Here is a 23,415-nt window from a genome sequence, read left to right as displayed (position 1 = left end):
CACAGTCCGGTCACCAGATTTGGTGGCAGGCACCTGTATCCTCTGAGCCATCTCACTGTCTCAGACGCTGGTTTAGTATAAATGCTGTGGCTCTAGAGCTATAAAGAGATTCTGATCTGGGGATCTGAGTCCTCAATATTACTTATTAGTCATGTGACCATAGGCATAGCCTTGATTTCTTTTCGTTCTGGAGATGGACTCTACTGGTCAATGTCTATCTCATGAACCAGTTACTAAGATTAAATGTCCCTTATAAAGGAAGGCCACAGCAGAAATGCATTACCATCTAGTGAAATTTTCATCTCTTAAGGTGCATGACTTGACCTTTACTCTAGTGAACAGCGTTGACTTGATCTGTTAATTAAGTGTGCAAACAAACAGCAATGAAGTAAAACAAAAACCATCCCTACCTTATTGTTTCTTCTATCAGACGATCAGAGCTGAAAAAAGAAAGAAAATTCAAAATTTGGAATTATTAAACATATACTTAAAAACATTTATTTTTTCTATGTTTATAAACTTTACAGCCTTTTCTATACACAGAATAATGAAGATCCATTTTTTTGTGCATCTAGACAAAATCTTAAACTTTGAAATTAATTCAGCCACATGTGAAGTAATTTACATTTTGCTCTTTCTTACCGGTCTACTTAAACCGTCTGTTTTTTTCATGACATTCCTAATTATTAAATTCTGGCTAGTTTTAATGACAGCATTAAAAAGTGAAAGTTCTTCAGCCCAGATAACTCAAAGCTGTCACTACTATCCATTCAAAAGGTAAGGATTACAGCCACTTCTTGAGCCGAGGAGATGAACGCATCTCTAGGCCTCTAAGCAGCAGTATTCAGACCTCACAGCTCCTTCCTTTTGGGGGAAATAGTTTTGTTTATTTTGAAACAAACTAACGAACAAACACAGCTAAACCAAATCTCAGCTCCTGAAACTTTAGAGTCCAAGAGTGTGAATAAGGAACAAACAAGCCCAACACCTCACACCATGGAAGAACGAGACAACCCAGGAGGAACGCACAGGAGAGAAGCTAGGGGCTTAGTAATGGGCCTTTACCAAGCTTAACATCAGAAGGCACAGAACAAATTTCCAGAGTTCAGCGTGTGTGGCAGGTGTAAGGCATGTTCTAGCACAGAAATAAACACTTGCTTCTCCCCAGCTACTTCCTTCCAAAAGAGTGACTCTGTTCACTCTGTAAAACAGAGCACTGACATGAAGTTCAATAAAGATGAGTTCCATAGGATGCCATAAAAACCTTGCATAAGTCAGACAATTAAAAATTTAAAAAGTAACAAAGATAGTGACTAAAAGCCAGATGTTCTGGATGTCACTACAAAGACCAGGTTGGCCTCAAACTCAGAGATCCACCTGCCCCTGCCTCCTCAGTGCTGGGATTACAGGTGTGTGCCATCATGCCTGGCTTACTTCAAATTAATTTGATCAAACATTGTAGTAAGTAAAATGAGCAGTTGGAGTCAGCAGGTGTGTTTAACTGTGGCAGAAATGAAATGCCCCCAAGTCTCCGTTTATTCTCTGTTATATGACTGTGTTTTAAAGGTCTGGAGGGCTGGGATTGTAACTCAGGGTGTACAGACTGGGTGCAGTGGCACATGCCTGGAACTCCAACACTTGGAAAGTAGAGGCAGGAGGATTGGAAGCTGATGGTTATCCTTAGGTACAGAAAGAATTCTAGACCAACTTGGCATACTAGAGACCTTATCTCCAACAAACAAATAAACAAACAAACAAACAGGACTGGGAACCTAGAAAACCAAATGAATCACAACATTCTACTAAATAGCACTTTGTAATTGGTTTCTTCCTCTTATATAGAGAGTAAGAGCTAACCAGAAATACATTTTTTTTTCTGCTCAACCTACATTACGGTCACGGTTCAAGCATGTAGCTGTCCGAACTGATCTCATGGAATTTTCCTACCATAAAGCTCACAAGCAATAATCTAAGTGCAAGCTGCTGGCAAAGGCATGAACCTAAGGTATGCTTCATCTCCATTGAGCATTCTGACGTCCCTGAGCAGCTCTTTAGTTTAGGGTCTCCTTTCACAGGTCTAAAGAACAGCAAGAACTCTAAGTCACAGCCTCTCTCGAATCCCTCGTGCTTAACATTAACAACTTACACATCTCAAAGTCTAGCCCGAAAGCTGTATCTTTCTGAAGCTTCCCCAGACACACCAGTGTACACAGGCAAAATCAATTCTTCTTTACATCATAATAGTATGCCCTCCCATCAACTCAATCAGGAATATAATGTACTTCAGATATTGTGCGACAGAGAAAGAAAAGGTTTTCACATCAATTCTCACGTAAGACCTTGAAAACCCACTCTCTCAGGATATCACACTGATGTGTTGTTTACTACTTCTCTAAGCAGTGTGAGTTCCCAGGGGTAGGGACTGAGTCTGATGCATCTTTGACTCCCCAGAGTCTAGTACAGTACCTAGCACACAGGAGATGCTCATTAAATGCTTAATAAATGAATGAATAACGAGTAACAGACACTTCTTGTACTAATAAAATATCAATCAGGATTAGCAATGAAATAATCCTTATAATCTTTATAAGTTTTCTGCAGAAGGATACACACACACATTTTTATAATCACAATTTTATAATCCCTCGTGACACAGTTCCTCCATTTGAAGCCTTGTTTAAGAAAGTTGTATGCCAAAAAAAAAAAAAGGAAGAAAATCATGTGCCAACTGAAAACAGATTTGATTTCACTACTGATCTAACAAGTTCAAAATAAAGAAAAACGAGCGTGTGTAACATAGCTCCTAACTGTGAGCCAGCTATGGGCAAACTACAGTGTGCCTACAGCTCTTGGGAAGTGGAGGCAGGAGGATTCCAACTGTGAACCAGCTGTGGGGCAAACCTATAGTTTCCCATAGTTCTTGGGTGGTGAAGGCAAGTGGATCAGAAGTTCAAGGTCATCTTGGCTAACCTGATCATTCTGCTTTGTCATTTATTTCAGTATTGTAGGTAACTGGATCACTAGGGACAAATCTGTAGCAGGGAACCTTGAGCTATCCCATGAATGGAATGAAAGACATAATGAGACAAATGCCACCAGTTCTCATAAGCTAAAATTCCAATTCTCTACTATGCAAATGACCCTGGCACAGCTCAGAGATTCTTTAGAATTTCTTCAATGTACTTCCCAGATTTTCACTTCAGAACACTGCTGTCTGAGGAAGACTTAAATATCATCATGTCCTTCTTGTAACATTGATTGACTCTGAAATTAGGAGCCAAACTAAAGTTTTTATTTCCTTTTAGTTTTATCAGTCTGGCGTGTGGTCATAGCAATGATAAACACTTTTTTTTTTTTAAATCAAATAATGCTTTGTAAACATTTTCTCTCTGGTGTAACATTTCACACATGCATACACAAAACCAAAGAACATGCATGCATGCACATAAATTGCCTCCTTGTAGCTACATGTGAATAACAACAAGCAGCAAATATGAACTTAGGAGCAAGGCTGATGTGTAAGCCTGCTGCCAGACGGTGACTGTGACTATTAACCAGTTAGCCAGGCTTCCCTGCCAGCAACCCCACAGCATGTAACACTCAGTAACACTCAAGCCTTTCAACAAAACTACATGAGTTAATGGAGTTCATAAACACTCCAGAAAGCTAAGGTCAGATCCTTAAATACCAGGAATCTACATTACTTCACTCATTGATATAATAGCTGACAATTATATATAACTTGAATTCTATGGTACTTATTAAACAACCTAAAATGCAACCATGTAGAAAAATTTTAGAGACTTATTTTTATTATTAATTATGCTAATTATGTGTGCATGTTCCTGAATGCAGGTTCCTGCAAAGGCCAGAGGCATTGGTTCTCTTGTAGTTAGTGTTACTGGCAGTTGTGAACTGCCTAATGAGTGATTGGGAAATGAAATTCCAGTCTTCTGCAAGAGCAGCATGTACTCTAAACTGCTAAGCCATCTCTCCAGACCCCTAAACACACACATATAAAAAGGTTGTTTAGTGTAGTCTCTTTCTCTTTTAGTATTTACTTTTCTTGTCTTTTTGGTTGTGAGCTTAGCCTTCAATTTCAATGTCTGAGCTATCTGTACAGACCTACTACTATTTACGTCTGTTAATCTTACACACGTACTGTATGCAGGAAGGACTGGCAAAGTCTCGGCATGCATTATCTTAGCGACCCTGTGCAGTCTATGCCATCCACATTACTTTGAGGAGCAGCACAGGAACATCAAATCAGCGGACCTGGGCTCAAATCTCTGTGAGTTCCAGACCAGCCAGTACTAACTACCCAGTGATATCATGTCTCAAAAAAGAAAGAAAAAAAAGTCTACTGTGGCTATAACTAGGTTAGTAGAGTGCTTGCCAAGCATGCATGAAGCTCTGGGTTCAACCCCCGTATTACATAAGCTGGGCATGGAAGCACACACCTGCAATCAGCACTAAGTATAGGCAGGAGAAGCACAAGTTCAAGGTCTTTGACTCTAAAGTTTTTTGCAGAAATATTTTAGGTAGTGGTTTCGAGGCTGGCCTAGGATATACAAGACCCTGTCACAAAACAAATCGAGCCTACCTAAAATATTTCTGCAAAAAACTTTAGAGTATACAAATGACATGGTTGGTAAAATTTAAAATGAAATTAACAATACCAAAACCCTAAACATAACTGAATAATGTCATATGGAAAACAATCAACAGTTAAAAGGCAATAAAATAATTATTTCTTCACTCACAGACATGGTTAGACCTAAGGTAACGGATAATGTGTATATTCTCAATGTCTGCTGAGTTGGTAACAAAATGAAAGCAAATGAAAGTTATCAACTAAATACTGTGATCAATCTTATTTAAGTATGACATGCTTTGTATAACGGCACTATATCTGAAAAGTTACTGGAGATAAATTCTTTGGAATTTTAGAATGCTTTAAGAAAGATTTATCTATTTATTTATTATGTATACAGTGTTCTGTCTGCATGTATGCCTGCAGAAGAGGGCACCAGATCTCACTCTAGATGGTTGGGAACCACCATGTGGTTGCTGGGAATTGAACTCAGGTCCTCTGGAAAAGCAACCGGTGCTCTTAACCTCTGAGCCATCTCTCCAGAATGCATTTAACTTTATAAAATGACTTAACTTTAATGGCATCCATCTTTATGTAACACAGCTCTCATTCGATTTTAAAAGTGAAAAACTGAAGAGAAGCCAAGCAATGTGCTTTCAGAGTAACTGGTCTTTCAGTTCTCTATAAAATTAGGCCACGACGGTTCCTTGTTACAACAAATATAAAAATTTAAAGAAACACTCACAGGAAAGAAAGGCAATGAGGCGTGGGACAAATACCAAACATAGGAAATGTGTGCTGAGTAAAGCTGTACTGTTAAACAGTGATGATTCCCTCCGAGTCTTGTTTCTTCCTCTGCACAGAGGGAGGCTTCTGAGAGACTTACTCAAGAATTTAAACTTCACCCTTTCTCTCTGTGTGTGCGGGCACACGTGTCAGTGGACTCGTGAAGCAGGCAGGGTATCAGGTGTCCTCCTTCTAGCACGCTCTGCCTGTTCCTTTGAGGTAGGGTCTCTCCCTGAACATGGGCTCCTGTTTCCCAGCTAGGCTGGTGTCAGAAAGCCGCAGTGACCCTGGCTGCATGCTCCAGTGCTGGGTCACTGAACTGTGGGACCACATCTGACTCAGATGTGTAAGGGACTAAATCTAGGTCTTCACGGTTGTGCAGCAAGTACCTTAACCATAAGCTATCACTCCAGCCCCAGAATTGAACATTTCAAAAGGATTGCACAAGGAATCCATTTTACAAAGCAAAACATAACCGGTTACATTAATATTCCCTATAGTTCTTAAAATTAATTTAACATTTAAGTGTGTATAGTAAGTATTCAATAAATATTTGGAGAATAACCGAATGAATAAAGTAAGTCTTCTACACTAGGGTATGGTATATATTCACATTACATTATACATTAAGAAAACAGAACGACCAGCCTTGCTGAGAACCACCAACTCATAGAAGCAGGTATTAAAAGTTAACAAGCACAATGGGGCCAGAGAACCAAACATGCTAACAGCAGGCTAAGTTTTGCCTTATGAAATTTTTATCAAGGAGGGTCCGATAGGGAAAAGATAGAAAGAACAAACCATTAGACATTGTCATAAATGCTTCAAGGGAAACAAGAAAGAAGCTTTATTAAGCCATAGCAAGGGGAGGCTGGCTGAGTTAATGAGTAGGAACAGCTTCCTAGAAGGGACAGGCAAGCACAGAACCTAAACTTGTCAACAAACAAGCTCTCTGGAAGAGTAAGAAAACAAGTGGACAAGCAAAGTAAAGGCACAAAGAAGACAGGAAAAGGCCTTGGTATCTGAAAAAGGAGACAGGCCCGTGCGTCAGGTGCCAGCTGCAAGGGAGAAATGATTCGATGAAGCAACAGAGTGAAGACAGTTAGGAAAGGTGAGCCCACATGGAGGGCACTACAGACCTAGGAAAAGCTAATTCACCTGAGGAAACGGGGGAGGAAAGAAATACTAAAGTAAAACTTCCTTCAGTAAGTGGATGAGGTGAAAAGGCCCTCTTAAGCACACTCCATCTGTTTACAGTCTGTAGTCTAGCAGACAGCAGAAAAGTCCAAAAGGATGCTAACAGTGGGTAAGAACTTCGCTGAGGCCCCGAGAACACCACATTCTCTCTGGTAGTTTTCCAACTCCTCTGGCAGCAAGAATGATTTATGCCTCTCGTTGAGCTGATTATAGTGAGCCACCTACTGGCCCAGGGACATTCAGACTGCTTGCCCTTTGTCTACAAATATCCACACAATTTAAAACGGGAAAACCTTACCACAAAGGAACCCCTGAGCTGGACGCACTCACTGGTAAGCCCTACATACCTAAGAAGGAAACAACATGCTCTTTCAGAAAACAGGAAGGGGATATATCCCAAGTCACTTAAAAGGGACAACATTACTCGTGATAAAAATCACACAATGACATTTCCAGAATAGAAAACTAGATTATATTTCATTAGAATAATGCAAAATTCCTTAAAATAAGTCTAGCAATTACAGAAAAGAAATATTTCATGATCAAGTGGGATTCCAGGAATTTAATATTGGCTTAATGTTTGAAAATAATGTAATTCATCATATTACAGTAATTAAGGAGAAACAATTATTCCCTTTAATAGTTAACTAATTAATTAAAAAACTGAACCCCATTAATGATAAAAACTATTATCAAGAAGAAGCCTGGAAACAATCACCTCAATGGCAATAAAACAACAATGAACCCTTCTGAACCTTTCCTTACACTTGGATCTAAGTTCCTGAGTAACACTTGCTAATAAGAGAAACTGAGTATGCTTAATAAAGTGGCCGAGCTCAGGAAAGCATCATGACAGATGCTAACCCCAATGAGGTACAGTGATGTGAGCAACAAGGAAACTATAGTCCTAGACAAACCCCTACTTGCATCTGAGTCCATGTTGAGGAAGAGAATAAAACATACTAAGAGACAGCTCTTTCTTACAGATCTAAAATCAATGTAAGAAGGACTGATGAAACCAAACCACCAAGAGAAAGATCATTGCGGTCTGAGTAAGCTGAGATATGAATGCTAAACTTATTGACAACATTTTGAGGAGAAACAGTATTTGTGGAGTCTCCAACCATCTTATATCTATTTTTTTTAAATTAGGGGTTGGGGTGGGGCTGGAGAGATGGTTCAGCAGTTAAGAGCACTGACTGCTCTTCCAGAGGTCCTGAGTTCAATTCCCAGCAACCACATGGTGGGTCACAGCTATCTGTAAAGGGATCTGATGCCCTCTTCTGGCATGCAGGTGTATATGCAGATAGAGCACCATATATAAATAAATCTTTACATATTTTTTTTAAATATTTTTATGCTTTATTTAACTTTATTTTATGTGCATTGGTGTGAAGGTGTCAGATCCCCTTCAACTGGATCTTCAGACAGTTGTGAGCTGCCATGTGGGTGCTGGGAATTGAACCCGGGTCCTCTGGAAGAGCAGTCAGTGCTCTTAACCACTGAGCCATATCTCCAGCCCCCTTTACATATTATTTTAAAAAATAATAATAATTAGGGGATGGAGAGGGCTCAGCAGTTAAGAGTAACTGATACCCATACAGAGGACTCGAGTTCAGTTCCCAATCCTCACATGGTGTCTCACAACCTTTCATACAAGTCCACAGGTCTAGCACCCTCTTCTGGCCTCTCTGGGCACCAGGCGTGCATGCAGTACACATACATGGAGGCAAAATAGTCACACACATAAAATTACATTTTTATTTATTCTGTGTGCATCCATGCGTATGTGTGTGAATGTGCACACGCACGTGTGTGTGTACACAGGTGTCACAGCATACAAGCAGAGGTCAGAGGACAGCTTATATGAGTTGATTCTTTCCCTCCACCATGCAGGTCTTTGGACTGATCTCATGTCATCAGGCAAGTACCTTTATCCACTGAGCCATTTCTCCAGCCCTGCTTCTATTTTAGGACAAAGTCTCAATATGTTGTTCAGTCTTGCCTCAAATTTATAATCCACACATTTCAATCTCCCATACAGATCTCATTATACTTATTACAACAGGAAATATAGTTATTATAGTGTATACACACACACAGTCACAGGGCTGGTGTGTACTAAGTGACAGTATGCTTGCCCAACAAGCAGAAGAATCCCTCTTCCATCTCTACTGGAAGAGAAAGAAAGCATTAATCATATCCAGCTGTGAAGCCTGCAAGCCACAATAATGACTGGCCCAGCAAGACATGGCCACTGGTGCAACAGTGGCATGAACACCACAGGAGTAACCATCTACTTTCTGAGTGGATTTAAGGCCCGCTCCACCAGATGAAATCTGTACCAGCCACCATTATGAGGCTAAGTACTTATGGCTAGATAGATCAGAGGCTACAGGAGAGAATTTACTACTATTATTCTGACAAAAGGACTTAATAATATTAAAGCAACTCCTAATGACCTGGCTATATCCATGGATTAAGGCACCCCTCAATCCTCAAAAAAGTTTCTGCTTGCAGTAGGTGATGATTAAAACAGACCCAAAACTGGCCAAGATGCAGAGAATAAGAGTTTTCAGCCCCAAAGGGATTATATATGCTACACCCCTCTTCCACTGTGGAAGACAGGGCAGAAAAGTGTGAAAGCCAGAGTTGGTTGATGGTGACAAGGAAACGGTGTTTTCTGAATGCAGCAGGGGAAGCACACACAGGAGCTCACAACAGTTGTGACATATGCACAAGGTCTATGCAAGCCCAAGTCAGACCAGATGCCAGCACAGACAGGGGAGTTAGGTGTGAAGTTCCAACTCTGAAGAGGAGCTATTGTCAACACCATATATCCTTCATCCAATCATTTTCTGCTGAAATCTTGGGAAACAATTTTTTGTTTGTTTGTTTTTTCCATTTGATATTTAGCCTTACTACTCTCTATAAAGCTTTTTCAATAAAAAAGTGGTAAAAGACCACATAAATTATCAGTATCATTATTATGGATACTGTTAATAACTTGCAGTAAGGATAACAGCAGCATAGCAGCAGGCAGCAAAGAGCAGAGTAAAATCCTCGAAGGGCATCTTTTAATTAAGGCTGATGAGCTGCCACCCATTTCTACTGAACCCACTCGGAGCACGGAAATTAATATAATAAATATTATATTAATATTTATATTAATATAATAAATAAAATGTCTTTATAAGCACAGAAAGCAGGTAGTACTCACTTTCGAAGGTGGTCATGTTCTTTCAGAAACAGTTCAGTTCTCCTGTTGTTTACTCCAGACCCACTTTTATATGATCTAGAACAATGTCAAGAAAAGGCAAGAACATTTTAGAAGATACAGTACCATTAGGTTAAGGGACTAACTAACCCCAGTTAGACCATAATTTCCAACAATCAGAATATAATGTTTTCCATTTCTCTTGAAAAATACTACCAGAGATATAAAAGATATATGTTTCTCCAGTTTAGATTTCGGGGTTTTCTGTTTTTCAAACTAACCCACTCTTCTTGAGGAGGATCCAACTTTTCCTTTGTGTATGATCTGCATTATTTTCTCCAGTAGAAGCAAAACTTTAGACTAATCAGCACACAGCACCCGGCACCCTAGGCAAGAGAGCTACTCCAACAGTGTCATCCTTCACAGCAGGGTCAGTCCCTCACCACCCAAGCCCAAGGAGCACTGGAACCCAGCTATGCATGCTTTAGGATTTCCACGTTAACTGCCAGCACAATAAAGTTACAAAAGTGACATTTACTTCTACCAATATTATTATTTTCCTGCTTTCCACTAGTAATAAAAATTTCTTTTTTTTCATTTTCCTTCTTAGTTTCTTTTTTTCCTTTTCCTTCCTTCCTTCCTTTTTGGGAGGCAGGGTCTCTCTATGTAGCACTGGCTGTCCTGGAAGTCACTCTGTGGAACAGGCTGGCCTTGAACTTACAGAGATCCACTGGTCTCTGTCTCCCGAGTGCTGAGATTAACGGCGTGTGCCACCACAACTGTCCTTTAAGAACAAATGTTTTAAAAATCCTGAACTGTACCAATGCCTACAAAAAGAGGATGATGTGAAGGTATGGGAGAAAAGACCAAGATCATTGTAAAATGCTAAAGGTTCTTAGTTTCATATAAGGCTTTGACTTTTATTAAACCTGGAAACACTTGCTCACATACAAACACATTTCAGAGTTTCAGGGATGTTAACAGCTTTCTGAATATAGAAAGCTAGGGCAACAGAGAAGTGAATGACAGGGAAACGGACAATCATGCCATTCCTGGCATGGGCAGGAAGAGATCATTCAAGCTGGACTTAAGATCAAGGTTGGCAAGGGAAGACTGGGAGGTGGCAAAGTAGATTCAGCCCATATTGTAAAAAGGCACAAAGGACAATGGAATGGAAATCAGAAACCACAAAACCTAAATCCTGGTTTTGCTACTTGCTTTGTGATTAACCACAGATGTAGCCTAAATCCACATAAACATTCTGAACAGTAAGAGGAAAGGTAACTTACTCAATGTCTTTTCGTACTGATCCCATCAGATTCTCCCTTTCCCGTACCGCCATAAAGTTTGCTTTGGTTTTATGGAATTCATGTGTATAATCCTGAAATAAATCAACATCCAGTCTCAACACAACTATGGATGAGCTTTTATCCTTCTAAAGTAGCTGTGCACGGTCATCAGGTTACACATTTCAAATACTAAGCACCCTACCACCTGGTACTTGATCACATAAAACTGTAAAGGTAAAACTAAGACAAAATGACTTCAAGTAGCATAGGGTAAAAGAAGGGAGAGATTTTTCTACTTAGTGTTGTACTTAATAAGACTTATGGTTTATTTTTTTAAACCCTTGCCTCCATCCCCACCTTCCTCTCAGTGCTGGGGATCCAACCTAGGACGCTACAAATGCAAAAATGTTCTACCACTGAGCTACACCCTGACTTCATTGTCAAGTAAGTTTATAGTTTTGTCCATTTTCCTATTGTCTCTCTTATTTACATTAATTCTGTGTATATTAAACAGATGAGTCATTTGTTGTAGCTTCTGACATTAGATCTTCCTTAGCTCATCACTGCTCAGAAATTACAAATTTCATCCAGGCTCTATTCAAAACTTTAGTAGTTTTTCTGTCCTCCCTCCTTTCTTACACTTTTTCTACTTTTTAATCTTTGGTGTTGGGGAGGGGAGGAGAGGAGGGAGGGAGAGGAAGAGGGAGCTGGAAGGAGAGGGGAGAGGGAGGACAGGAGAGAGGGAGAGAGAGATTTGCCAGTTAAACACTATCTGATCCCTGCTAGGCTGTAAAAAGCTAGGTTTTGATAGTGTAGCCTGTAATCCTAGCAGTGAGGAGGCAGAGAAGAGAAGAGCCCTTGGGCTCACTGGCCAGTCATCCTAGCCAAACTGGCAGGCCCCAGTTCCTAGTGAGACCCTTCCTCAAAAACCTAAAGAACTGCTAAGGAACAATTAACTAACAAAGGTTGACCACTGACCTACACACACACACACACACACACGCACACGCACACGCACCTATCTTCAGAGAGTTTTTATAATTTATGCATGCATGCATGTGTGTGGGGGTGCATGTGTGCAGGTCAGAGGACATCTCTTTTGCAGGTGTTAGTTCTCTCCCTCCACCGTGTGGTGACCCAGGTTTGAACTCAGGTTGGCAGGCTTGGCAGACAGTGCCTTTACCCACAGAGTCACTTGGTTGGCCCCTAGAAACAAACTATCAATTATCCTCGTTTTTTTTTTTTTTTTTTTTTTTTGGTTTTTCGAGACAGGGTTTCTCTGTGGCTTTGGAGCCTGTCCTGGAACTCGTTCTGTAGACCAGGCTGGTCTCGAACTCACAGAGATCCGCCTGTCTCTGCCTCCCGAGTGCTGGGATTAAAGGCGTGCGCCACCATCGCCCGGCTTTATCCTCGTTTTAAACAGGCCTTAACATGTGGTAGAATCAAATGCTCATCTTCACTTTCAGAACTGTACTAAGCTTTATTCCTGGTTATTCTTGGGATTCTAAATGAACTCTGGTATTGTCTCACCATTCTAAAGTAAGTAAAGGACGTCTGGCTTGGCTGGTGCGCACCTGCCATCCCAGTGCTTGCGAGGTGGAACAAGATCAGGAATTCAAGGACAGTTTGTGCTAAAAGAAACTCTGTCTCAAAATAAAACCAATTAATTAAAAAAAAAAAGAAAGAAAGAAAGAAAGAAAGAAAGAAAATAAAGAGCTATATGGTCACACACCTGTAATGTCAGCATTTGGAGGCTGAGGCAGGAGGACTGAAAGTCAGGGGCAAGTTTAGACTACAAAGCTAGAGCATAGAGACTACCCCAAACAAAAAAAAAATCACTTCCCATGTATGCCTTTTTTTTAAAAATATTTATTTATTTATTATGGATACAATATTCTGTTTGCATATATGCCTGCTAGAAGAGGACAGCAGACCTCATTACAGATGGTTGTGAGCCACCATGTGGTTGCTGGGAATTGAACTCGGGTCCTTTAGAAGAACACGCAATGCTCTTAACCACTGAGCCATCTCTCCAGCCCCCTCCCCCCCAGTACACCTTTACATGTGTATGTAAGGTTGTTTCATTTACCCCACAAGAGGGCTTTGAACTCTTGATTCTCTTGACTCTACCTCCCAAGTACTAGGATTACAGGTGTACAGCATCACATCTGGCTCTGTGCGTGTGTGTGTGTGTGTGTGTGTGTGTGTGTGAGAGAGAGAGGGGGGGGGTTCATTTTCATTTTCTGGGGCTCAGGACTGAATAAGGGCCTCATTTATACTATTACTGTGCTGTTCCTGGCTCCCAAGCCCCTTTAATTATATTTCCTAATAGGTCATTATTTATATAGAGGATAATGGCTTGCTTTATATATATCATCTTTACTGAATTTGTTTCTAACTTTCTTGGTGTATCAGACATATATGATCTTCTGAGGCTACATATTAGGAATTTTGCCTCTTCCTTTCAAATATTGATCTCTCAGGTTTTTACTAACTGTACAAACAAACTCCAAAGCAAGTCAGACATTTATGGTAGTTATAAGCACCCTTTCCTTCCTTCTTTCCTTCCTTCCTTCCTTCCTTCCTTCCTTCTTTCTTTGAGTCAGAATCTAATTTAGTCTACTTCAGCCTTTACCTTCTGACTCTCCTGCTCTTCCTTCTAAGTGCTGGCACTATAGCCCCGTACCAGCACATCTAGTTCTATGTGAGTTGGGAACTGAACTCAGGGATTTGTGTATAACAGGCAAGCATTCTGCCACCTAAGTTGTATCCCCAGCTCCCCCCCCCCCTTTTTTTGTTTTTCGAGACAGGGTTTCTCTGTGACTTTGGAGTCCCCTTTTCTTTAGTAAGAATGCTTTCAGTGTTTTATCATTGGTCATAATCCTAGTTCTCAACCTGACATTCATATTTTTGCATTAGGCAAATTATTTTTAGTCCTTCTTTATGTGTGTTTGTGAATGCATGTGTGGTAGTCTGAAAAAAAGCGAGTGGCACTATTAGAAGGTATAGCCTTGTTGGAATAGGTATGGTCTTGTTGGAGGAAGTGTCACTGTAGAGGTGGGCTATGAGGTCTCATATATGTGTAAGCCATGCCCAGTGAGACAGACCACTTCCTGTTGCCTCTGCAAGATGCAGAACTCAAAACTATCTCTCCAGCACCATGTTTGCCTGCATGCTATCCTGTCCCACCATGATGATAATGGACTAAATCTCTGAACCCTAAGTGAGTCACCCCAATTAAATATTTTTCCCTTTTATAAGAGTTGCTGTGATCATGGTGTCTCTTCACAGCAAATAAAAACCCTAACTAAACTGGGTGGTGGCGGCGCACACCTTTAATCCTAGCACTCAGGAGGCAGAGGCAGGCAGATTTCTGTGAGTTCGAGGCCAGCCTGGTCTAAAAGTTTCCAGGACAGGCTCCAAAGCTACAGAGAAACCCTGTCTTGAAAAACAGAACAAAAACAGCAAAAAGAAACCCTATCTCAGGCAGCGAAGGTGCACACTTGCACTTCTGGAGACTAAACTTGGGGCCTTGTGCATGCTAATCACAAATTCTACCACTGAGTTATAATTCTATTCATTTTTTTGTTGTTGTTTTCTTCCCCTCTCCCCCTTAAGACAGGGTCTCACTAGGTAGCTCTGGCTAGCCTGGAACTCACTACACAGATCAGGTTGACTTTCAACTTGTGGCAATCCACCTGCCTCTGCTTTGTAGGTGCTGGGATTATAGCTATGTGCCACCGTACTCAGATTCCTATTTGTGGACCAGCAATATGGCTTAGTGGGTAAGGGCACTACTGCCAAGCTTGATGGCCTGAGTTCAACCCCAAGAGCTCACACGTGCATGCACACACACACAAATAAATAATAAATGCAGGAAAGGAAACTTTCAAAAAGATATTCCTATTTTTCTTTGTGTGTGTGTGTGTGTGTGTGTGTGTGTGTGCATGCACGTTTGTGTTTCCTATATGCATGTATGCAGAGGCCAGAAATGAATGTGGGTATCTTCTTCTACTGTTCTCCTGTCTTGGCTTCGAGAGTTGGCCAGCAAGTTCATAGGATCATCTGTGTCCATCTCCACAGTGCTGGGAGTTAGAGGTACACGTGGCCATGCCTGGCTTGTATACAGGTCCTAGGGATGTGAACTCAGATCCTCTTGCTTTCATAGCAAGTACTCTGACCAACCAGCCATCTCTCCAGGCTCTGACTACTGCCGCCGCCACCACCTTCAGACATGGTCTCACTCCACAGTCCTGGCTGACCTGGAACTCATTACGTAGACCAGGTTGGCCTTCAACTCACTGAACTGTAAGTGAGTCACCCCAATGCCTCTGACTCCTGAGTATATACCAATTTTTAAAGAGTCTAAATGGGCTGGAGAATTGGCTCAGTGGTTAAGAGCCTAGGGGCTCTTCCAGAGGACCTGGATTCAATTCCTAACACCCACAGAGCAGCTCATAACTCTCTTTAACTCCAGTTCCAGAGGATCTGGCACCCTCACAGACATACGTGCAGGCAAAATACAAATGCACGTAAAATAAAAATAAATAAATTATTAAAGAGTTCTTAAGTTATAAAGGCTGATTACTTTTCTCAGTAATAAAAAAGTTTGCCACCGGGTGGTGGTGGCGCATGCCTTTAATCCCTACACTTGGGAGCCAGAGGCAGGCAGATCTCTGTGAGTTTAAGGTCAGCTTGATCTACAGAGTGAGTTCCAGGACAGCCAGGGCTATTATACGGAGAAACCCTGCCTTGAAAAACCAAAAAATTAAAAAATAAGAATAAAAACTTTGCCTTCTAATTTGCACTTCTGTATTATAATACCACCTAATAAATCTTTAAACATTTACTGTGTTTTGTTATACTTTTGACATTCTAAACAGAGTTAACTAGCCCTCTCCCATGTTACCTTGATAACATAAATGTTTTGCCCAACACATCACCTGTAGAATGTCTCTATGTCGCTGCAACGTATGCATCAGTGCTGCGTTCAATGAGGGGACTCCAGCACTGTTGGTATATTCTGCCATTTTATCGTTTACCCCGGTAAGCTAGGAAGAAAAGGAGAAAATATTTTAAAAACAACTAAAAATAACTCAAGTAAATTATAAGCCTATATGTCCTCTTAGCTGACAGTAAGGTAAGACTTAGTCAGCAGTTCCCACAAATGGTATCTGCTACAATCTGGATGGCTGCCACTAAAATGCAAGTGGTTGGAGGAAGAACACACCTTGAATGAATGGACGACTTCAATAAACAACATATCCAACAAATGGCAAACTAGTTGTTTACCCAAAAGCACTTACTCTTGCCAAAAGCTGTTCAATTTCAATTGCCATCGTCTCAAACATTCTGTCTTGACTTGATCCATTTAAGAGGGGCGTTGTGTCTGAACTAAAGAGAAGTTTAATTTAAAAATCCATTACTTAGTATCTAAAAGAGCCTTAAAATAAGACAATAATTTTCTTCAAGAGGTCAAATGAACCCTGAAACATTTGTTCTACTTCTTTAAAGATTATGCTTTTACGGTCAGCAAGATGACTCTGTGGCTAAACGTGCCTGCAGCCAGCCTGATGCCCCGAGTTCAATTCCTGGAATCCACATGGTAAGAGAGACCTGACTCCTCCTATAAGTTGTCCCCTGCCAGTGCACACTCTAGCCCCTCTACATAAATAAGTGCAATTTTAAAAAAATTTAACTATGATTCACTTTTCTTTTTAAAAGTATCCCACGTGTCCTAAAAATACAAATGACTATAAAGACATTTCGAATGCTACGAACTATTCCCCAAATGATAGAAAACAGTCTATGCAACTAAAATTCTGAATCTGAAATAACAAATAATGGGAAAGAAGCCAAAAACTCCTTCAAATAGTGAAGAAAAAAAATGGATTATAGATCCCATTTGGGGCCTGTGAAAAATAACCTTTAGTTTTTCTCCAAAATTATAGTTTCTTTTTTTTAAGATTTATTTATTTATTATGTATACAGTTTTCTGCCTCCATGTTTGCCCGCAGGCCAGAAGTGGCCGCGCCAGATCTCATTGCAGATGATTGTGAGCCACCATGTGGTTGCTGGGAATTGAACTCAGGTCCTCTGGAAGAGCAGCCTAGCTCTTAACCCCTGAGCCATCTCTCCAGCCCCAAAATTATAGTTTCTTATGCCTTTAAATTCTCTCTTCCTCTAGAGATTCCGAAAAAGAAATATACTGAGATTTGAGATTTAAATGACCCGGTTAGACAAGCAGTTATCAAGAAGTCAGGAGTGAGCACGAAGGCCCACAGAGCCCCGGGCAGCGCACTGCCGCACAGGCTCCACACCTCCACACGGCATGCATGCACCTCAGCCTATTTCACGGGAGCGTCTTTAATGCCTTTCGGTATCACAACAGTCGGTCAGAATCTGACTCTTCTGCAGATGAAAGATGTTTGGCAGACTTCAATTTTAAAATCACATATCCTGACAGTTTCACTTACCTCTCTGAAAAACCAGTCCCTTTTATCAGGAGCCCACATATGCGCCTCACTACAGACGAGTTATTCTTCACACAAATAAAATGGATTACATTCTCCACCCTTAGTGAAGACCCTTTCCTGCCCTTGTATAGCATTCGGATGTGCCGACTCAAAGACTACATCATCAATTTGTCGTCAAAGAGATCCTTAGCCTCCACTGCTCCCGATTCACATTCACAACAAAAGCAATCAGTGAAATAGCCAAAAAATGGCTAATAAGAACCTTTTAGCCAGTGACAGCGGCACACGCCTTTAATCCCAGCACTGGAAGGTGGAGGCAGGCCAATCTCTGTGAATTTGAGGCCAGCCTGGTCTACAGAGCAAGTTCCAGGACAGGATCCAAAGCTACAGAGAAACCCTGTCTCGAAAAACCAAAATGGAAAAAAAAAGAATTTTAAAAAAGATTGTTTATTTTACATTATTTATGGGTACGTTTGTTTCCCTATGTGAGTTTATGTGCATAATGTGCATGTAGGAGCCAGAAGAGAACAGAAGAGGGCATCAGATTTCCTTGACATTCAGTTACAGGCAGTTGTGAGCATGCCATGTAGTTGCTGAGCGTCTAACCTGGGTACTCTGTAAGAGCAGAAAGAGTGCACAGCTGCTGAGCATCTTTCCAGCCCCAGATGGTTACTTCTTAAAGACAGATGCTTGCTTTGTATACATAGGCCAGGCTAGCCTGGAACTTGTGATCTTTCTGCTCTATTCTCTAGGTGCTAGGATTATGCCTGGCTTTAATAAGGATTCTTACTTTAGACCTTTAACTAGGTCTTAAGCCTTATTTGTTCTATAAATATTCCCATTTAAATGCCTTGCAACATGACATAAAAACACCTAGTTCTTAGTCAGGCATGGTGGCATACGTTTGTAATTCCAGCACTTGGGAGGCCAAGACAGGAAGGTGAGAGGGTTGAGTCCAGCCTGAGCTACACAGTGATAAAAGGAGTGGTGTGGAGGTTGGGATCATTTCTTTACTGTGCCACAGCTAAGACAAAGTTGTGAAGGCTTCTCCTAGAATGTGCAACCACCAAAAAGCTGTTTCTCACTGATATAAACCCTCCCCCTACCACATACATTTAAAAGAACAGTGGGCCCATAGACACCAGAGAAGGAAACTGCCTCTGCCTTTTTTATGGCCACATGCCTAACACCTGGCAAATGTTGACTGTTTACTGTTCTTTAAATATTTGTTGAATGAATGAGTAACAGGGCAATCTCTACTACGGGATATCCCATATTCATCATTCTTAGGACAGTAGAGAAGTCCAGGTCAAAACCTTGTTCTCTACATTATTAGGATTCAGTTCAATCTAATTCACTTGGGGGCTGGAGAGATGGCTCAGAGGTTAAGAGCACTCCACTGGCTGCTCTTCCAGAGGTCCTGAGTTCAATTCCCAGCAACCACATGGTGGCTCACAGCCAATCTGTACTGAGATCTGGCGCCCTCCTCTGGCGTGCGGGTATATATCGAGGCAGAATGTTGTATACATAATAAATAAATCTTTTAAAAAAATCTAATTCACTTGATAATGTGTGATGATCCACAGACCTTCTGATTCTCAACATACAGAAAAACAAAGCAAAAAACAAAGAAAATAACCCAAGACTCCCCAAAACAATAGTAACAACAAACAAAACAAAGCAAAGCAAAACCCAAGATTTGTAAAGAAAAGCTCTGGTGGTTGCTGACTACTCATGCGGCATGCTTCCCATCTGGGCTTCAACCCAAAGCCTCAGCATGCACAGTCATCTTTAGTTTCCAGTGCTGGGATCACAGGCAGGGCCTCATAGCCACCAGGCAAGTCCCTGCCATAGAGCTCCAGCCTCAGCCTGTGTCCTCACAGCCCCAGGTTCTCTGGCGAAAGCACAATCAGTCCCAGTCTGTAGCTGAACTCAGAATGTTTCTTTTAAAGGGAATCCAAGCAGAGACACAGAAAAAGCACCCTGCAATAGTACTTCCTGACAGACTTGAGTTTTCAAATTGTATACTCATTGGCAAAACCAACGCATGCTTTAAATCTGGGAAAAAGCTTTCTGAAGACAAATTTATTTATTGAAAAAGAATCCTCACTCTCCTTACTTGATGAGTGAGTGTGCAAAGCACTGTCTTGCACTGGAGTCCATGGGCATGCTCCTAACATTTTTAGGTCCCAAATCAACACACCAGCCTTGTTAACTTTGCAGGCCATGTCCTTAAGAAAGAGGAGCGTCCTGCATTAGATTCATTCTAAAAGAATAAATACCGGAAAAACAGTTTGTATGTTTTGCATTTAGGTAACTCCTCAGTTTCATTCAGAAATTGGAAAACAGAATCAGCCAGGTGGTGGTGGCACACTCCTTTAATCTCAGTACTGGGGAGGAAGAGGCAGGCAAATCTGTGAGTTCGAGGCCAGCCTGGTCTATAGAGTGAGTTCCAGGACAGCCAGGACTACACAAAGAAACCTTGTCTTGAAAAACAAAAGTAAACAAAAGCAAAACAAAATCTTTGTGAGCTAATCAGACGTTTCTGTGGACTGAGACTGAAACTTCTTTGGATGTCATGGAGCCCAAAGTGAGTGTACAATCGTGTGTCTCCTGTCTCAGCCTCCAAGTGCTGGGGTAACAGGTGTACCGGCCTGGCATCAAAACCATCATCAATATAAACTCATTTTTAAACTCTAGAAGTTTCTTTCTGAGCTATCACAATCTTTGCCTAAAGCCCTGACCTAATGTTAGTTTCAAGAATTAGAATTTTTATAAAACAACGCCCCCTACAAAGACAATAACAAAGAAATTAAAACATCAACAATCCAGCAGACCAGGTCAGAGAGCTCTGTATTTCAGTTTACTTTAAAAGCATCATCGAGTTGAAGGTAAAGAGAAGCCGGTAGTACCTATACCTATCGCGTCCTCCATCCCGGGCACTGCTGTGACTGTAACTCGTGCACAGTTTGCTGAAGGAAACTAGTTTCAGGTCAAGTTCATTTTCCAGCTGTCGAGCTTGTTTCCTGAGATCTTCAAGGAAATTATAAAAACAAATCATTTTCCACTAACAGACATTAAAAATCACAAGACTATTTTGGAGAAAGCCAACTATCATGTATTGATCTCTGATCTACTTCCCCGGAAACTGAGGACTTACCCAAGAAAGTAAATTAGTCCCGTAATTAAGCTTCAGACAGGAGTACTAAGGGAAGCAGTGGTGGGAGACACACAACCTGCCACCAACCAATGCCCTGACATACCTGAGATTACTTTTACAGCAATAACCCAAAGTTGTAACTTGAAGGAAAACAAGAAGAGAATATAAAGCCCGAAGAAACGAAAATGGTTATGACCAGCAGATCAATTCACCAGCTAACTGGATAAGATGCCTGCATTCATTTCGAAAGAATTTTCTTTTTACATTTCACAGTTTTGTTAGGACTTTGGGATTCTTTTCATACAGGTAAAATACCTTAACAAACATACAAAAAGAGCAAATCAACAAAAAATTAAAAATTGCTCTTCAAAAACACTGGGGGAAAATAGAGGCTAAAAACGATGCACCATGAACAGGACAAAATACAAACGTGACAGGTGTTTTATAAGCCTATGTCTTAAAAGTAGAAGCAAACAGGTAAGCAGGTGTCCGAGCCTGGCTTCTAACGGGCTGGCTGAAAGGAGCCATACCGGGAAACTCCTAGACATATCTGAGTGTTCAGGACTGAAATACAGGCAGGGATAAGGTGAGAATGTCTCAGGACTAAAGAACACGGAGGCAATGAAAGGCAGGAAGCGAAGTTGGATGATGGAGTAATGTACCCAGAGACCAAATCCCACTTCGAATGCCAGCTCGGTCCCCTACTGCCTTTGAGATTAACTGACGATTCAGTTCATCTAAAAACTTTAGCTCTCAGTTTTTAAACCTCTACCTCCAGGGTTTTCCATACATGCTTAAAACATCTGGCACAAGGTATACTGCCAATAACGGCTTGCTCTTCATAGCCTAACGACTATCAAAGATACCAGCTGCCACTTATACATAATTTAAAGGTAAATCTTAGCTACGGTAAGGGTATTTAAAATACGTTTTAAGGTCTAGGCATGTTTCTCTGTAACGCTCGCAATTTTTGTCTAATGGGAAACACCGAGTAGAAAGCATTTTGAAAATATGGCAGACGGGAACTTAAAATTCAGTCATCAAGTGGTTGATGATGACAATGCCATACTTTGCGGGGGTTTATTGCTCGCAAAGAGGAAATAGGTTTAAAAAAAAAGTAAAGCAGCAAACAGTTAAATGAAAAGGTGAAGCCATTTCTGATCTTTGTGGCTCGTCGTGGTCTAGGAATGTTTTATATGACCTCACTTGATTAGAGTAGATTTTCAGGAATTAAATAACAGCAACCCGAATGATCTCTTGGCGGGAGGAAAGCAAATTTATCAATTAGAATCCTTGATCATTTTAACAAAACTGATCTCGGACTCCGGAACAGACGGTAGTTATTTTCAGCATTCTGTCACCCAATCTTCGATAAAGTCTCGCTCTTAAATTGCCAATAGGGGTCCAGGAAGAGACGTTCCACGGCCAATGTCTGGGAGCCCCCCAAGGCCGGGACTCACAAGCTCCTCCCTCACTCCTAGTTTTCTGACAGTGGCCGCAACTCCAAGGCTCTGACTACTCGTCTTCCGGGCTCTGGAGCTTCTGGCTCAGCACTCGTCTCCTCGCAAGAGTTCGTCCCCAAAGTCCCATCCGCAGAGTCTCACCACCCCTCCGACAGGTCCACGCGGAGCCCCGGGCGCCTCTTCCTTTCCACCCCGGCTCCCTCCACTCGGCCCAACCCCTTCCCAGATCCGGTTCACTCCGCCCCAGCCCCTTCCTCAAGTTCCCAGGCCCGGGGCTCCTCTCGGACAACCTCATCCCGCAGCGTGGCCGTTCCTGAGGTCTGTGTCTTCCCTCTGCTGTCTCCTCAAGACCCAGCCTCACTCTGTCCCCTCAGCGCCTGAAGGGACCCACCCGGAGGCCTTGCCCTCACCTTCCCAGTAATTGCTGGTTCCCGCCGCCATCTTTGTTGCCCAACGTCAGTCGGGACAGGAGAGTAGAGGCGTGGCGGGCCAGAGAGTCACCTCGACGCCTTCTTCCAGCCAGAGCGCCAGGGCTGATGGGATATGCGAGTCTCCGCAGATACCGTCACCTGGTGGACAGTTTGCTGTTTTACAGCTTTAAGTGGCACGGTTGAAAACTTGGGTTTAGCTTGCCTGAAAGTCTCTGTTCTGGGTGTTCATATCATCTTTCTGCGGCCTCAGTCTGCGAGTCGTTCGTCTAGGCGTGTTCCTCCTTTCAGCAGGTGACTGAGAGGAGACACACAGTTTCCCTCATGTCCCCTTAAATAAGATGTTTTGGGACTTGGAGGGTGTAGCTTAGTGTGTAAGGTGCCTGCCTAAATGTTCTGGGTTCGATCCCCAGCACTCCATAAACAGAACGTGCTAGCACATGCCTTCAATCCTAGTACTCAGGTGAGGAGAGGAGGATCCGAAATTTAAGTTCATCCACGGCTACGTAGGGAGTTCGCGGCTAGGGATAAATGGAACCCTGTCTCAAGAAGAAGAAAGAGAGAGAGGGAAAAAAGGAGTGAGGGAGAGAGAGAGAGAGAGAGAGAGAGAGAAATTATCTCGGTCAGCATTTCCCATTTTCCTTTCTCGGAGGTAGCTGCTCTCTTCCTCATCCTACCTCCACTTGTGCCCGCCCGTCCTTCACTCTCCAGCATGCCAGTCTTTCTCCACTGTCTGTTGTCCTTATGTCTACAGCAGCACTTCGGCCCTCTTTCCTTTCTAGTCAGCAAGGGTGTGCTGTTTCCC

General features: G+C 41.8%; 1 protein-coding gene across 3 annotated transcripts in view; it reads right to left on the bottom strand.

Annotated features, from left to right (window-relative positions):
* The window catches only part of Gosr1 (golgi SNAP receptor complex member 1), a 32,754-nt gene extending 10,071 nt beyond the window's left edge, over positions 1-22,683 (bottom strand). Inside the window, exons 1-7 of one of the 3 annotated variants that reach the window (XM_041664614.1) lie at positions 22,593-22,683; positions 20,472-20,592; positions 16,390-16,477; positions 16,027-16,134; positions 11,084-11,175; positions 9,798-9,872; positions 411-440 (exon numbers count right to left, since the gene is read on the bottom strand). In XM_041664614.1, coding sequence (XP_041520548.1) covers positions 411-440; positions 9,798-9,872; positions 11,084-11,175; positions 16,027-16,134; positions 16,390-16,477; positions 20,472-20,592; positions 22,593-22,623 — 545 coding nt within the window. In that variant the 5' untranslated portion in view covers positions 22,624-22,683. Of the gene's footprint in view, positions 1-410; positions 441-9,797; positions 9,873-11,083; positions 11,176-16,026; positions 16,135-16,389; positions 16,478-20,471; positions 20,593-22,179; positions 22,388-22,592 lie in introns of those variants that run through there. The other 2 variants (XM_041664615.1, XM_041664616.1) reach the window with 2 other exon arrangements.
* Positions 22,684-23,415: the final 732 nt, after the last annotated feature.

Source organism: Microtus oregoni, unplaced genomic scaffold (genome assembly GCF_018167655.1).
Source record: "Microtus oregoni isolate MIOR12 unplaced genomic scaffold, Mior012 000015F_ref0000493, whole genome shotgun sequence".
NCBI lineage: Eukaryota > Metazoa > Chordata > Mammalia > Rodentia > Cricetidae > Microtus > Microtus oregoni.
This window is presented reverse-complemented; position numbering and strand designations above follow the sequence as displayed.